Source organism: Schistocerca americana, chromosome 1 (assembly GCF_021461395.2).
Source record: "Schistocerca americana isolate TAMUIC-IGC-003095 chromosome 1, iqSchAmer2.1, whole genome shotgun sequence".
Classification (NCBI taxonomy): Eukaryota; Metazoa; Arthropoda; class Insecta; order Orthoptera; family Acrididae; genus Schistocerca; species Schistocerca americana.
In genome coordinates this window covers 1,028,210,255-1,028,227,601 of record NC_060119.1, presented here as the reverse complement: position 1 = coordinate 1,028,227,601, position 17,347 = coordinate 1,028,210,255, and the positions used below count along the sequence as shown (strand labels likewise).

The 17,347-nt window shown below is 44.1% G+C and overlaps 1 protein-coding gene across 3 annotated transcripts in view; it reads right to left on the bottom strand.

Annotated features, from left to right (window-relative positions):
* LOC124549065 (parathyroid hormone/parathyroid hormone-related peptide receptor-like) overlaps nt 1–17,347 on the bottom strand; it is a 498,163-nt gene that overhangs the window by 72,981 nt on the left and 407,835 nt on the right. For all 3 annotated transcript variants that reach the window (XM_047125217.1, XM_047125215.1, XM_047125216.1), the window contains one exon: nt 7,225–7,355. In XM_047125217.1, the coding sequence (XP_046981173.1) occupies nt 7,225–7,355 (131 nt within the window). The remainder of the gene's footprint in view (nt 1–7,224; nt 7,356–17,347) is intronic.

Genomic DNA, 17,347 nt, shown 5'->3' with positions numbered 1-17,347 from the left:
AAAAACATTTGTAAGAGAGGAGTGTATCATACTGGCATAATGCTGTACAATCACATGCCACCCTATTTGAAACAGATGCAAAATTTACAAAAGTTTAAAGTGAAACTGAAAGAGTACTTGCTTGACCACTACTTCTATTCTGTTTCTGAGTTTTTAGAGTACCAGAAAAGTGTAGTGTAGCTGCTCAAATATTCTTAATAAGTCTATCATTTTATTTCATTATATTTGAGGGAATATGGTATAGTTGTAGGTAAACAACTAGAATTCTCTCATATACAGATTTATTCACACTTAGCGTCTACACAGATACAAGTCCGGCGGCTAACTGCCGTTAGCGTCCAACATGCTCTCCAAAGCCCTCTCCTCAAAGATAGCACACTTACGCACAGAACAAATATCGATTTTTATGGCGCTCTACGCCACATCCGCCCCCCCCCCCCCCCCCCCCCCCCGCGCAGTATGGAGTACATCCCCGTGAATGGGAGGGGGGGGGGGGTGAGAAGTTAGGAAGGTAACGCACAGTTCTTCTGCATCAGGCGGAAGCGGTCGACTGGTAGGAGTCCGGGGGGTGAAGCCCGGTACGTCGATGGTGAAGGCAGCAAGCGACACCGGCGGCTGAAGACGACGTCCCGTCCTGGAGTGAAGGTGTAGCACTTCGTCAGCCGGCAGGCGGAGAATCACCTTACCAGAAGGCCTAACAAAGACACGCAAATTGCCACACGCAGCACTTCTGCTCAATTTAAAGTGGCGCACCACACGAGATTCTGCACTTCCTCCATCAATATTGTCACATGCGAGTACCACACACACTGTATCGCCATCTACGACAACAGATAATTTATGTATGTCATCAGGGTGCACATGTGTTGTGAATTCTTGGATGGCACCTGTACGAGCAATGGTAGGGAGGCAGGGAGGTGTGGGAAAGCCATGGCAGGGGGAAGCATCTGCTAAGAGGGGGGTGGCAGGTGCACTAGACTGTGCAGGAGACAACCTCGGGCGATCAGCTGACAGACGAGGGAGCATGACCGAAGGCAACGAGGAGCCAGCGTGGGTTGAACGGTGTGACAAAGAGCTGTCACACGAAGATGGTAACACAATGGTAGAATCCGAGTGGTTGGCAGTTCGACTGCGAGGGCTGTGAGGAGTGAAGCCCCAAAAAGATTGGCCACTCGAATTAGATGAACGCGGAGAAGGAGCAGTGCTCGGCAGAGAAACACGCTGTGGAAAATCAATACCCAAATGCATGGTGTGGGAAGATGGATGGCCGCTCGAAGCAGGAGTGGGAGAAATAGGGGCAGAATCAGGGAGGTTCACCTGAGGCTCAATGAAAGCTGGTTTCACTCGGTTGAGTGAGACCGTGGTTACAGAGTCTTTTATGAGGAGATCCATGTTATTCTCAGAGCGTTTGACGAACTTGTAAGGACCTGTGTAGGGCGACTGAAGCGGGGCTTTGACTGAGTCATCTCTGAGAAACACGTACTCACAAGAGTCTAGCATGTGTGGTACGTACACGCGCGGAGGTGTATGGGCAGCTGGATGTGGCGGCTGAATTTTGCTGCAGTGCAAGCACACCCGCTCGAGAAGTGAAGGGAGTTCAGAGGGCCGTGGAAGTGGGGTCGGAGTGACTAATTCTCCAGGCAAAACCAGAGGTTGGCCATATACAAACTCGGCTACGGACCCCTTGAGGTCTTCCTTGAAAGTCGCACGAAGGCCAAGAAGCACGAAGGGCAGTGCCTCTGTCCATAGTGAGTCATGGCAACGCAGGGCAGACTTCAGGGTGCGATGCCATCGCTCGACAAGCCCATTGCTTTGGGGGTGGTATGCAGAAGTATGAATTTTGACAATACCACACATTTTACATAAGTCAGAGAAAACTGAAGACTCGAACTGTCGCCCCTGGTCAGTGGTGAGGTAAACAGGCGAGCCAAATCTAGAGATCCACGAATCTAAGAATGCTCGACTTACTGTCTCAGAGGTAATGTTCGGAATAGGCACAGCCTCAGCCCACCGAGTCATCCTGTCAATAGCTGTAAACAAGTAACGGAAACCCTCGGAGGGGGGCAAAGGGCCTACGAGGTCGACATGAACATGGTGAAACCGGCCTGGAGGTTGGGCAAAACAGCCAAGGGGTGGAGAAGTGTGCCTGGAAACTTTGTTCTGTTGACACACCATGCATGCCCTTGCCCAAGACTGACAGTCACGGCACATGTTTCTCCAGACAAACCGTTCAGCTACCAGACGGGTGGAGGCTTTGACACCGGGGTGTGCTAATGTGTGTAGTTTGTCAAAGACCTGGCGTTGAAGGGGCTTAGGAATGAATGGCCGCAATGTACCAGTCGATTCATCACACCACACTAAGTCAGATATGCCAGGGAAAGTAGAGCGTACCGGTTGGAGAGAGGAGCTGTGGTCTGAAATTAACTGCATGGTATCGGTGTCTGCCGATTGCAACCGAGGTAGGTCCGTTAAGTCAATTAAGGTTGTGACAGCACCAACACGCGAGAGAAAATCAGCGACCACATTGTCCGCTCCTCGGATGTAACGAATGTCATTTGTAAATTGCAAGATGTAATCGATGTGAAGAAAGCGTCGTGGGGGCGGATCAGCCGCAGGATTTTTTATGGCAGGAACCAACGGCTTGTTATCAGCGAGCACATAGAAATCTCGTCCCTCAACATCAGTTCTGAAGTGTCTTATGGCCTCATAAACTGCAAGTAGTTCTCTGTCGAATGCTGAGTATTTCTTCTGTGCGTTGTTTAGCTTTTTTGAGAAAAACTGCAGGGGGGTCGTAACATCGTTGTATGTCTGACTCAGTACTGCGCCGATAGCATTGTCACTAGCGTCAGTAGTGATAAACATTGTGGCGTCTGCCCGTGGGTGAGCAATAGTGACAGCGGAGGCCAACAGCTGTTTGAGTTCCTTAAATGCCTTGCCCATGTCTGGTGTCCATGGTACCTGGCGGGTGCCAGAAGTTTGTGGGCCAGCGAGAGCATCTGTGAGAGGAGCCTGCACCGCAGAAGCAGCTGGCAAATGTTTCCGGTAATAATTAACTGTTCCGATGAACCTGCGTAATTCCCTGTAGGTCTGAGGGCGTAGCATCTCGAGAACAGGCTTGATCTTGTCCTGTGGTGGTGTCAGACCGTCCGATGACACAACATAACTTAGGAATGTGATGGATGACTGGTGCAATTGAGTCTTTTTATTGTTCAATTCAATACCAGCGGCTGCTAAAATATCTGTCACGACTTGAACACGCTCCTCACTCTGTTCTAAAGTAGAAGCAAAAACCAATATGTCGTCCATATATATGAAACAAAAGTCTAGATGGGATAAAGTTTGATTGATGAAACGCTGCCACGTTTTGGGTGCATTTTTCAACCCAAACGGCATAAATTTGTATTGGAACAGCCTGAAGGGAGTGGTTATGGCAGTCTTTTCAATGTCCTCCGGAGCCATAGGAATCTGATGAAATGCATGCTTACAGTCCAAAACAGAGAAGTACTTTGCACCTGCGAGCGCATGATTGAAGTCTGCGATGTGTGGGACCGGATATTTATCAATGATGGTGCGGGCATTTAAACGCCTATAGTCTCCGACCATACGCCAAGTACTGTCTTTCTTTTGGTCAAACAGGATAGGACTAGCCCAGCAACCGGAAGAAGGTTCAATTATTCCCTTTTGTAACAGATCATCCAATTGTTCTTTTGCAATTTTCATAAATTCCGGCTTGAGGCGGCGTAGACGTTGCGATATGGGCGGCCCATCGGTTAGACGTAACCGATGAACTGTGCCATTAGTGACTACTGCAATACGTGGCGCGGCACGATAGTCAGATGTCCGTGAAGTGGAGCAGGCAGTGGCGGACGGGCCAAGCTGTGGCGCTGAGGACACGGAAATACAGGTGTGCCACCCGCTCGTAGGCTGCGTAAAGGCCGCACACATGTTAACATGGGCGAGGTTGGTACACTGGTTCTTGGTAGCGGGCCGTGCCGCTACGAGCGCTGTAGGCACGATTGGGCGTGGCCGGACAGCAGATGGCCGCAGTTCATTGCCACAAGCTTGGCAAGTTAATTTTCCATTCGGAACGCAAGGAGCATGAGCACTCGGGCATACCCGATCATTACAAAAGGGGGTGCTGACACAGTTTACAGAGTTCACAACATTGTCGTTAACGTGTGCGGGCACGGGAACACCAGATTGGCACGGACTGACCTTGTCTGTAGCCGATGAGTCGTCTGCTTGTAGTGCCGCGAGGCGTTGTTGTGTGGAGGCCAACTTGTGGTGTACGTCGCGGAGATGCAGCAGCATTTCCATACGTTCCATCCGCAACTTAGAAGACTTGGCGCACTCCACTAGCCACTTGTTTGTCCAAGATTGCAGCTCCAAGGATAGGTTTACACACTTCTTAGCACAGCACACATGTTTGGTGTTAGCCGAACTGTCACTCGGCAAAGCGAAAGGAATATGTTTGTTAAGGGAGGGGTAAAACACAGTATTTTGCACAAAATCTAGTGACAGCTGATAGTGCTTGAGGAAATCAATTCCGAGAATAGGTTCTTCAATTGTTGACACTAGAAATGTCCACTCCAGCTTGCACTCGGGCGAAAGTTTCACTGTATACAAAGTGGAACCCGAACACTGTAGGGTAGACAAGTTCACTGCACGAAGTTCTGTTTTGTGTGGTTGCACTTTATTGGTTGCTAGGCGAACCGGCAGCAAAGAGACATCTGCGCCAGTGTCTACCAGAAAACATACACCTGATCGTAAATCGCGAACATAGACTCGACCACACTTACTGTTATTGTCCGAAACGGAGTGCAACGTGGGATGGTGCCCGTTGTTTACATCGCAGGAGGTGGCACCGTAGCCTACCTGCGGTTGGAGTTTGGGTAAGAACACAGTGACTGGCATTTGCGAGCTTGCTCCCTGAGTCTCACGTGGAAGAAACAGTAAGGTTGGGCGGGCCTGTGCCCTTGTGGGTAGTTGCTAGGTGACGGAGTATGTCCCCCAGAGTCTTCCACAGAGGCCGATGCACTGTCGTTGCGAGGAGTTGAAGGTGCAGGCAGGGCGGCTAGTTTAAAAAACTTGTTATCAGCAGCACCAGACAAGGGCGTGGCGTCAGAAAGCGTCTTAGTGCGGTCACGTCCAGAATTCAGTGCACGGAGCTCACGTTGCCTGGCGGAGTATGCTCTGTCGGCGGCGCGTAAACGTTCATTTACTGGCCTATCTTCATACGCAGAGATTGCAGTCTGGACAGGCAAAGGCAGCTTTTCAGTGTGATCAGGCATAACTTGCTCATCGACGAGAAGACGGATGCACCACCACAGCTGGGACGGAGACCTGTCGCCGAGATGCTCTTCGTAGATGAGCTGTCGCACATTTTCTCTCCTGGTTTTAGAGACGTGCTCCAGTATCGTTTGTTTCACCAAAGCATACTTCCCTGCTAGGGGGGGTGCTTTGACCAGATCATAAATTAAATCGACGCGGTCGTGAAGATGGTTCATGAGGCAGGCGAAGCGTGCGTCGTCGTCCAAAGCACAGACATTGAATGTTTGCTCAACCAGGTTAAACCAGAACTCCAGGTGAGCGAGTTTGAAGTCTGGTAACTTCGGCAGATTCGGCACTGCAGTCACTGCAGAGGTGCGCCTATTACTTCGGACGGAAGTAGAGCATGCAGAAGCGACGGACGCGACGGGCGCTCGAACGGTGTGAGGATCGTAGTCAAAATGTGCATTCTCATTGACGTGGTAGCTCGGAGAGAAGCCACAAGTGATTAAGTACGCCGGTGAATGTCCGTTATGCACACAGTATTCACTCGACCGTGAGTGGTGGGACTGGTTGTAGATGTCGGTGTAATTACTATCCAGCACAGAATTGTTGACCTGATTAGAAGCAACACAAGGATCCCACACACGTCCACTAGGATGCACACTCGGTGTGATATTTGCTGTTTGGCGAGCATTGAACACCTGTTGACTAGCCGGCGCGGAAGGATACACACGTGGCGGGAACTGATTCGAGTTTGAATTTACTACTGGATTTTCCAAAGTAGCAAAACCTCGCTCAACGCCACGAACTGTATTGAATTGTGTGTTCGACACTGGAGTAGAAACGTTCCGACCAACCCTCTGTGGAGAACATGTGGGAAGGTCCAGGCTAACAAAGCCAGAGTCCACGACCGTTGGCAGTTGGAAGAAACTGGCGGCACTCGATGAATTCCACTGCATGTTCTGGCTGAAGGATTCTGAAGATTCTTGCGGCATGTCCACTACGATGGCAGGGGTGCTGGAGAGATGTTGCTGGAATCCGGGCGGCGGTGAATGCTGAAAGGCCATTGTCTGGAGCTGAACAAAGGCCCTCACGATCGCGGAGAAACCCGACGCGGTAGGCGCGTAAATAACCTTCAGGCGGTAACTCGGACGCGTATTACACAAAAACGGGGTCACCAGTGAGGGAATATGGTACAGTTGTAGGTAAACAACTAGAATTCTCTCATATACAGATTTATTCACACTTAGCGTCTACACAGATACAAGTCCGGAGGCTAACTGCCGTTAGCGTCCAACATGCTCTCCAAAGCCCTCTCCTCAAAGATAGCACACTTATGCACAGAACAAATATCGATTTTTATGGCGCTCTACGCCACATATTAAATTTGTCATCAATATTCAACATGTATTGAATAATTTTTAATTATTTATTCTTTCAAAATAACAATGTGTATGATGTTGTATATACTGTACCAACCTGACTTGTCCTACATCGTTTGTGCAAAATATGTACCTAAACACGATTTACAGGACCAATAAAGAAATACAAATACAAATAAAAATACAAATATAAGAAAAGGGTTTTTGTAAAGAAAGACATAGAATGTAATGTCTGTTTCTGAGGGCACTAGGAAATCCACCACTGGTGCTGAAGTTATGGTGACTCTGCTTTACTTTTATTCATCTTTGCTACAAGTTACAAGAAAATTAAATGACAAGCCAAAAACATGTTTTTCTATTATTGCATATACAAGATTTTTGCAGGCCATACAAATACTGCAATTACTTTTGTCACATAGTTAAAGTTTCTCATTGAGAAATTATGCTGAAATTCAATACTAGATATTGTTGCTACTCTCCTGTTAAATCTTCCTAAGTGACTTCAGGTATGCTTTCTTTGATATGAACAAATATGAACAAAAGATAAGAAATAATATTCATCTAAACTTACAATATTTGAGGCAGCCGTGGGAACATATATAATTGCATATATATGTTTATTTAAATTTAAAGTCCAACAGAAGTCATCTTCTAAGAAAATACGGCATATAATCCATGGAATAAGAAACAACAAAGGCAATCCTAGAACAAAAAAGACAACATGATTTTTATTTATTTACTTATGTACTTACATTGAAAAATGCATTCTATACACTTGATATTAACTAAATACTGTTACCATTATCATCTACAGTGTTCTGTCTGCTGTCAGTTCCACAGATGGCTAGGAAAGCTCATCCTTAAGACATCAGGTTTTAGTTATGATTCTTCTCCTCCATTTATCTCTATCTTCAGTTGTTTCTGCAACAGCTGATATTTGTTCTTTGTCTTTAATTCATCAATCAATGCTGCTCTTCTTCTTCTTCTTCACATTCTGAGTTTTTTCTCCTAACCTGACTTATGTATCATCAAGTAAGAGACATTAATGTCTCAAAATATGGCTTATCAGACTGTGTTATCTGTAGATGATATTTCTGCAACTGACTACCTCTCACCAACTCATGTCAGCACATCTATCTATGTTATTCTGTCTGTTCATTTTATATTTTCTATCCTTCTTCTACACCACAACTCAAACTTGTTAAAATTTTTTTGTCTGTTTTCCTTAGTGTCCAAGTTTCTCTCCCATACAGTTCCACACTCCATATATAACACTTAACCCACTTTTTCGTAATATCAATATTACTAGAAAGTAGAGATTACTTTATGACTGCGTCTTTGACCATGGCAAGTTAGGAACAAATTTCAATGGGATGATGCCTATCACATATTAAAAGGTGTCCAGATTGCCTTCCAGATTGTTTGATCCCAATCTCAAATTTAACAGTGTATCATCTGAAGACATTCATGTGACATTTGTCTTTTCTACATTAATTCCAAAGCCATATTCTCTCCCAGTGCCATCCAGTCTCTGTATCATATCTTGCAACATTTTTATTTGGTTTGTCTACAACCACTGTAATGTAAGCTGTCCTTAATCCAAGGATGCAGCATTTTACTAAGCAAGGTTCTAATGGATGTAATGTGCCCACACCTTCCTCTGATCTCTGAACTTCCTTTCCAGCAAGTTATAGGAGGACCTGTAGTTTTAATGTGCACTTCAAACTATGATACTGGCAGAAGTAAGGCTGTGAGGACCGGGCGTGGGTCGTGCTTCGGTAGCTCAGATGGTAGAGCACTTGCCCGCGATAGGCAAAGGTCCCGAGTTCTAGTCTCGGTCGGGCACACTGTTTTAATCTGCCAGGAAGTTTCATATCAGCGCACGCTCTGCTGCAGAGTGAAAATCTCATTCTGGAAACATCCCCCAGGCTGTGGCTAAGCCATGTCTCCATAGTATCCTTACTTTCAGGAGTGCTAGTTCTGCAAGGTTCGCAGGAGGGCTTCTGTAAAGTTTGGAAGGTAGGAGACCAGATACAGGCAGAAGTAAGGCTGTGAGGACCAGGCGTGGGTCGTGCTTCGATAGCTCAGATGGTAGAGCACTTGCTCGCGAAAGGTAAAGGTCCCGACTTCGAGTCTCGGTCAGGCACACAGTTTTAATCTGCCAGGAAGTTTTATGATACAACTTGTAATTGCCAAATGTGAAGAAAAATAAGCAAATACGAAAACTTCTAGGATTGAGTGTGGACTGAACTACAAAATGTACCTTGAGGTGTAACACATTATTTTAGGGAAGATGATGGGTCATACTCTCAGTCCTTCTAAATAATGAAAGATGGTTGTGACATTAATAAATATTTGTATAAGTAGTTAAATTTCAGAAAGCATATTGTAAGAGAAATAGTTTATTATTATGTGAAGATGATGCAAGGTACATGGACATACCACATCTGCAAAGCAGGACAAGGAGCTTCATGAGTCCACCTGCTGTGAGTTACATGTTCTCAGATGTAGTAGCTTGGAAGTGTGTTGTGGCCATGTAAGAACGGTGCTCACAGTAACAACAGTAACGTTGTAGAAGCAAGAACCAAAAACATTTCAATGACCTTTTGTTGTGTCTTACATTCTTGGCTGTTTTGCATTTCCAAATGTATTCTCATTGTACAAGATATTTGAATCCAAACATTTGTGATATAATTGTAATGTACATATCTGATGACAATTAGCTCAATGCATAAAGCAGCTTAAATAGAATGATGTTGAAAGAAGAAATGTTGTTGGTTAATATGCAAAGAGGCTCTTGTATGATGAGCGAGGTATTTTCAAGGGTACAAACAGGTGACTGCGTAGTAATGGCACCTTGTGTTGTACACAGAAAATGGAATACAATTTGAGTCAATAATTTCTACCAGGAACTAGTTAGTCTACAACAAAACAAGGAGTATTCTTTTGAAAAGGATATTCTAAGGAGAAATCTCTGGTCTGATAACTTTAGGAGTTATTGTTGTTTTAAAATACATGATTAGGTCATTTAGTAGATTTAGTGAACACGTCGGAAAAGATTGAAAAGTTGGAAAACAATGTAGGCAAACCGTTGCTCATTGTAAGTAGGTCAAACAGTGAAAATACTGCATCAGGAGACATTTTAAAAATTCCAAAAATAAATGCGCACACCTACACTACCACACACTTCAGTGCAAAAAAGGAAACTACATTAAAAAACACATCTCCAGCGAAACTGCAAACTGAAGAACATTTATAATACATGTGGTGAAAAAGCAACACTAGTCAGGTGAGAAGAAGAACCTTAAATCCTCTGGTTACAAAAAGAGTGAAACACAAAACAATCTGTGTGTTAGGTGATAGTCACGGCTGTGAAATTTCTGCAATGTTGATGAGAACATGTAGTTTCAAGGCATCTGTTTTCATAAAGCCAGGGACTCCATTGAGTGAAATAACAGATCTAACAACATCAACTGACATTGCTAGTTTGAATAAAGATGATTTTGCTGTGTTAATAGGAGGATCAAACGGCGTCTATAGAAATGAGACATACAAGGTTATTACAGAAATGAGGAAATGTTTAAATAATTTAACCCACACAAATGTACTCATTATGAACATCCCACATCAACATGATTTACCACCCTGCTCATGTGTGAACCATGAAATTAATGTTGCAAATGAGTGTATCACTGAAATGTGCACTAACTTTAAGAATGTCGATATTGTAGATATAAACAGATTGGAGCGAAGGTTCCATACAGTCCATGGACTTCATTTAAATACACCAGGAAAGAAATTACTAGCCAAAAAAATATGTACTCGCATCTCGAAGAAGAGTGAAGAAAAAAGTATAAGTGACAAACAAATGGAGATTAAGAAGTGCTTTAGATGAGTTACAAGCTGTGCCATCGGCCAGATACAAATTACCAAGTGGTTTAAACCGATTAGGTGAGAAACAAACAATCAAGTCATCAGCCAAATGAAAATTATGAAATGGTTTAAACCAAAGAGGACAGATGTGGATGAAGCAAAACTTATACAATCTCCAGAAATTAACTCACCTGTTGATTGCCACCAGCAAACAGAAGCCACACACAAGAAAGATAGCGAACACTTTTTAGGGTAAGTGCTGTATTAGAAATGCCATTAGATCAAGAATCAGAAACCATTTCAACTAAAGTTACTAAATACCCAGATTTTGCTATACTACACCATAATGTTCAGTCACTCACAAATAAAATTTCCATGTTGGAAGTACTACTCCAGTATGCACTAAATGTAGACATAATTTGCATTACAGAACACTGGCTATGAAATGATGAAGTAAAATTAACCTCAATCTCAGGATATAGATTAGCAAGTCATTTTAGCCTAGAGTTTTCCAAACATGGTGGCTCTGCTATCTTTGTGAAAGAACAAATGAAGTTCTGTGATGTCAGTAAAAGTTATATTGACCCAACTGAAAAAGACTTTGAACTTTCCATTACTAAACTGCCAGAGCTTAGTTTCATAGTTATTAACATATATAGAGCACCAAGTGGAAACCTGATAGTCTTCATGAATAAACTAGAGGTTCTGCTGAACAGGATCTGTACACTAAATATGAGGATAGTGCTTTGTGGGGATTTCAATATTGATTTTTCAAAAGACAGCAGCACCAGAGATGCTTTAATAAATATGACCAACACATTCAATATGATCCCCACAAGACACTGCCCAACAAGTTTAACAGAATGCACAAATTCCATTATTGGCCAAATATTCATATCAGAAACAAATTACAGTTTCACAAGCAGAGTACTGAGCATGGGTTATAGTGAACATGAGGCACAGCTGCTGTATATAGAAATGCCTACAAGTAGTAGTAGTTCCGAAAAAGTAGTTGAAAAAATAACCTTTTCTGAAGACAACATTAGAATTTTTAATCTCTTACTGGCAAAGGAAAACTGGGAAAGCATTGCCACTCAGAACAATGTTGAAAGCATGTACATGAGTTTTCAGAGCATCTTTCTTCACTATTTTAATGTAGCATTTCCAAAATTAGTAACAACAGTAAAACCTAACAATAATAAGCAATGGGTAACTGTAGGCATAAAAATTTCCAGTGAGAGAAACAGATTTCTGCAGTACTATTGTAAGAAATACAGAGTAACCCAAGAATTCACAGATTATTCAAAAGCCTACAAAAGAATCTATGGTAGAGTAGTCAAAGAGGCAAAAATTATGTGGAATGACAATTTGATAAGAAACTCATCTAACAAAATGAGATCCACATGGAGAGTTATAAAGAAAGAATTGTAGTTCAGCTCCAAAGAAAAAGAATGGATGATTAACACTAGAAGTCTCAAAAGTCACAGACCCAAATTCAGTTGTGGAAAAATTCAATGAATACTTCATTTCACTAGCTGAAGACCTCATTCAAGTACACTGTCAAGGACCAGTCCCAAGTTTCTCCAGCAAGTTAGTGATCTCGACTGCTTCTATGTATGTTTATGAAACAAACTCCAATGAAATTATAAGTAAAATTAAACCATTAAGCAATAAAATGCAAGTGATCTTGATGAAGTACCTGATTTCATATTAAAAGCATGTGATCACCACATAGCAAACCCCTTGGCAAACATTTTCAACCTCCCTTTAAAAACTGGTGTTTTTACAGATATTTTTAAAATAGCAAAAGTTTCACCACTGCTAAAAAAAGGTACTTCTTCAAAAATATCAAACTACCGATCTGTGTCACAGTTAAGTTCCTTCTCAAAAACTCTAGAGAAACTCTTCTACAACAGGCTTTTAAGTCTCATAAATAAATATGCACCTCTTACAGTACAACAACAAGGTTTTAGAAAGACTAAATCTACACAAACAGCAATTTTCGAATTCTTAGACTGCATCTTAAAATCCCTTGATCAACATAAATTAGCTGCAGGTATTTTTCTAGATCTATCAAAAGCCTTTGATGTCCTGGACCATTACATTCTGCTCAAAAAAATTAGAAAGTCAAGGCGAAAGAGGTGTAGCCCATAGCTGGTTGAGTTCATACCTAAAAAACTGGAGGCAGAAAGTATCACTTCACTATGAATTCAACAAAATGAATAAAACAAGAAACAACTCATTTCTTTCTAACGAATTACCAATAAAATATGGTGTACCGCAGCGCTCAATCTTAGGTCCACTACTCTCCTTTATTTATGTGGACGACTTAGTTGAATATATGAGTCCCACACAAACTATCCTGTTTGCTGATGACACCAGCATATTGCTCAATGGATCCAGACCAGAAACTTTGCAGTCCACAGCAGAAAGTTCTATGAAAAGACTTTCTGAGTGGTTCACAAAAAACAAACGCATTATAAATACTGAAAAAACTGTGTGTGTTGATTTTCATTTAATTCCTCCGTCTAATCAAATCTCTATTCAAGCACAATTAAAAAATGATCCCCTAGAAAATGTAAGTGCCACAAAATGTTTGAGTCTATGGGTTCAGCAAGACTTAAAGTGGGACACACAATATAAATAACTTTTCTAGAAAACTATCATATGTGTGCTATGGCCTAAGAGTTTTAAAGGCTACAGCAAGCAAAACAACAGTACTGCAGGCATACTATGCTCAGTTCTACTCACTAGTCAGATATGGGATCGTTTTCTAGGGATACTCAACTCACAGTGTAAAGGTTTTTAATGCAAAAAAGAGCTCTAAGAATAATTTGTGGCCTGAAAAATATGGAGTCCTGTAAATCCCATTTTACTGAGCTTGGTGTTCTAAATGTTCCAAGTTTAATCATTTATGAAACTATCTTGTTCACTAGGGACTACCTCCTGAAAACAGGCAAACTGCTACAGAACAAAAATGTACACAACTACAGTACCAGAGGGGAATCAAATATACATCAAATATCACAGAACAACCACCTATCAGAGGAGTATAATTAACATTGGTGTAATACTACACAATAAGATACCAGAGGAAATAAAAAATGCTACTCATCCAATATTTAAAGCTAAACTAAAGGCATTTCTAATAAAGCACTGTTTCTATTCTGTCAGAGAATTTCTGAATACATAACAAAATTAATTGTAATAGGTACCTATTTTTAATTTGCCTACTATTTTGCTAATACTATGTATTATTGTAACTTTTATTTCATCTGTCCAATATCAATTGTACAAGTTTTGCTGTATGATAAAACTTGACCAATAAAAAATCAAATTGAAGTAGCCACCAGAAAGATCGCGGGGGAAGTCCCGTCCACCAGAGGGCACGCGAGAATTCGGCCGTGCCCTCTGCTGGCGGAACAACAACAACTCAGGCAGCATGGGCCGTGCCCAGTCAGTTCACATCGGGCATGCCTAGCAGACAGTTCCTGGCCTACACTATGTGAAGTGCGACGGAAAATGTGAATCGTGTTACTACACAATTGGTGACGAGGATGGGATTGTTCTTTTGCGTGTTGCGTCGTTGTTCCGGTTTCGCAGCTTATCCACGGCATGGAGGATTTGTGCCGGTTTTGTTTGAGCAGCAGACAGAGCTCATGGCAACCATGAAACAAGTGCTTTCGGCGTTGCTCTCCACACAGTCTGCTCCAGCGCCATTCCCTACTCCCTTTCCCCCGTATGACGAGACGGCGGAGGATTGGGATGCTTATGAACATCGTCTTTGGCAGCATTTCCAGGCGTTTCATGTTGCTGATGCAAAGGTATGTCATGCTCTTTTCTTGTCTTGGATATCTCCCTCACTGTATCACGTTTTGCAGCAGCTAGCGCCATTGCAGGAACCCTCATCCTTGTCTTTTGACGCATTGTGTTCACTGCTGTCTTCATATTATCACTGCTGCATGCATGTTGTGGTGGCTATGGTCAAGTTCTATCAATGCAAGAAGCAGCCCCATCAGTCTTACTGGGCGTGGGTCGCTACCCTGCACGGTCTTAGTCGCAAGTGTCATTTTGTCACGGAGCAGTCGCGAGAGTCGTATGCCCACGTTATGGTGCGCGACGTCATTGTTCGTTCGGCCCCTGACAGGGAGGTCCGGCAACGGGCCCTGCAGTTAGAAGACCCTTCCCTTGAGGAAGTCCTGTCCATTGCTCAATCGTATGAAGTCTCTCACGCTGCAGGTCAACAGTTTGAAGCGTGGTGCGACGTCGCAGTGGTTCAGGGCGGCGCATCCGCGTCCACTGCGTCTGGGGTGGACGACGTGCGAGCAGTACAATCCGGCCATTACGGCTGCTCCCGCATGGCGCATAAACAGAGTTCCGACCGCCAGCCCCTGTTACCATACTGTGCATCGTGCTATATACATTATGATTGGTCAGAGTGCCCCCAGCATTGGGCTGTTTGTCGCAAATGTAATAAAAACGACACATTGCTAAAGTTTGCCTCTCAGCCTCAAAAGAATTGAAGGAAGCAGGTACAGAGGACATGGACGTTGACATTCAGGAAGTTTCATCAGATCAGGTTCTCGACACATCGGCACACAAACTCTTTATCGAGGTGTTGGTTTGGTCGCGCCGATTACAACTGAAAGTAGATACGGGCGTGGCAGTTTCCTTATTGAATGCACAAACTTACTTTGACCTTGGGTCGCCCCTGTTGGCGCCAGTTTACCGGCGTCTATGTGGTTATGGTAAACAGTTCATTCCCCTACTGGGTCAATTCACTACCAACATTACTTACAAATCAGTCACTCTGCCTCTTACTTTTATTGTTGTCAGTGATGCGAGCTCCACTAACCTTTTTGGATTTGATGCCTTTCAAGGTTTTGGTTTTTCTATCGCAGACACCATACAGTTGGTCTCCAAAGATGTTCCCTATCAATTATTGGAATCTTTGATCTCTGGCCTGGGGTGTGTTTCAAACTTTGAAGCTCACTTAACATTGAAGGCGTTGGGTCACCCACGTTTTCTACGCACGAGGCAGATCCCCTTGGCTCTCTGCCCTCAGGTAAAAGTAGAGCTAGATCGGCTGACAGCCCTCAGGGTCATTCTTCCCATTTCTTCTAGTGAGTGGGCTTCACCCCTCGTTATTGTCAGGAAACCTTCGGGAAAATTATGTCTTTGTGGCGATTTCAAGGCTACCATTAATTCCCAATTGGTGGTGGACACCTATTCCTAGCCTCGTTCTGATGAATTGTTCTCTGCCATGTCGCGAGGCCAATATTTTTCAAAAATCGATCTTTCGGAGGCTTATCATCAGATACCACTTGATGAGGACTCCAAACGGCTGGCGGTCGTCAACACCCCGTTTGGCCTTTACCAATACCAGCGGTTGGCCTTCGGAATATCCAGTGCCCCGGTGATATTTTAGCGTTATCTTGAGCACGTCACGTCGACAATCCCTCATTGTATTAATTACCTGGGCGACATAATTGTCACAGGCCGCAGCACGGAGGAACACTTGCACAACCTTCGAACCCTCTTTCTCAAATTCAGGTCCGTGGGCCTGCGTTGCAACCTGTGTAAATCGAACTTCTTCCAACCGTCCGTTGAGTATGTGGGCTACACCATCTCTCGGCATGGCGTCCAGCCGCTAGGAAGTTTGGTCCAAGCTATCGTCAACCTTCCGTGGCCCGCTTCGCTGAAGGAGTTACAAGCTTTTTTAGGCAAGATTGCCTATTACTACTGGTTCATTCCCAGGGCTTCCACCATAGCCCGCCCCCTGTATTGCCTTCTGCACAAGAGTGTTCCTTTTGACTTGTCGCCTGCATGCGAGCAAGCATTGACCTCGTTGAAGGGCCTCCTCACGTCAGCGCCTTGTTTGGCTGGTTTTGACCCCAATAAGCCGTTGGTCCTGGCTAGAGATGCTTCGCAGTATGGGATGGGGGCGGTCCTGGACCATCGCAACATGGATGGCTCCGAGCAGCCACTGGCGTTTGCATCTAAAACTCTTAGTCCCATGCAGGCCCATTACTCCCAGGTGGAAAAAGAGGCTTTGGCCATTGTCTACGCTGTTACCAAGTTTCACCCTTTCTTGTATGGCACGAAGTTTCAGTTAATCACTGACCATAAGTCATTAATATCGTTATATGGCCCAGCCTCTCAGATTCTGGATAGGGTGGACCACAGACTGCAGCGCTGGGCCTCGTTCCTCTCTAAGTACCATTATGACATTAATTTTCACCTTACCAGACAGCATGCCATCGCCGATGCTCTTTCCCGTCTTCCGGTGGGCCCGGATTCTAAGTTCGATCGGGAGGAGATTATGTGTTTTCATCTGGATGTGGCATCCCACTAAGTGGTTGATGGCTTCCCGATCACTAGTTCTAGAGTCGCCAGGGAAACGGCAGCTGACCCAGTTCTCCGGCAAGTAGTTCGCCTCGTTCAGTAGGGGTGGTCGTCCCAACCTCCAGGCCGGGCCTTGGACCCTCTTCGTAATTATTTTGTTCTACGAGACCACCTCTCAGTCTTGGAAGGAGTTCTCCTTCTGGCTACCGATGATACAGCTACAGCTCCTCGCATGGTTGTTCCTGCAAGTTTGCGAAGGGAGGTCCTCACGTTATTACATGAGGGGTGTTTCCCGTACTAAAACCTGGGCTCGCAGACATGTGTACTGGCCCAGTATTGACAGAGAAATTGAGCACTTGGTGGCCGCCTGTTCCCAGTGTGCGAGCCAACAGGCGTCTCCCAGGTCAGCGTTCTCTTCATGGCTGCCTGCAGCCCAAGCATGGGAACATGTTCACATAGATTTTGCGGGCCTGTTT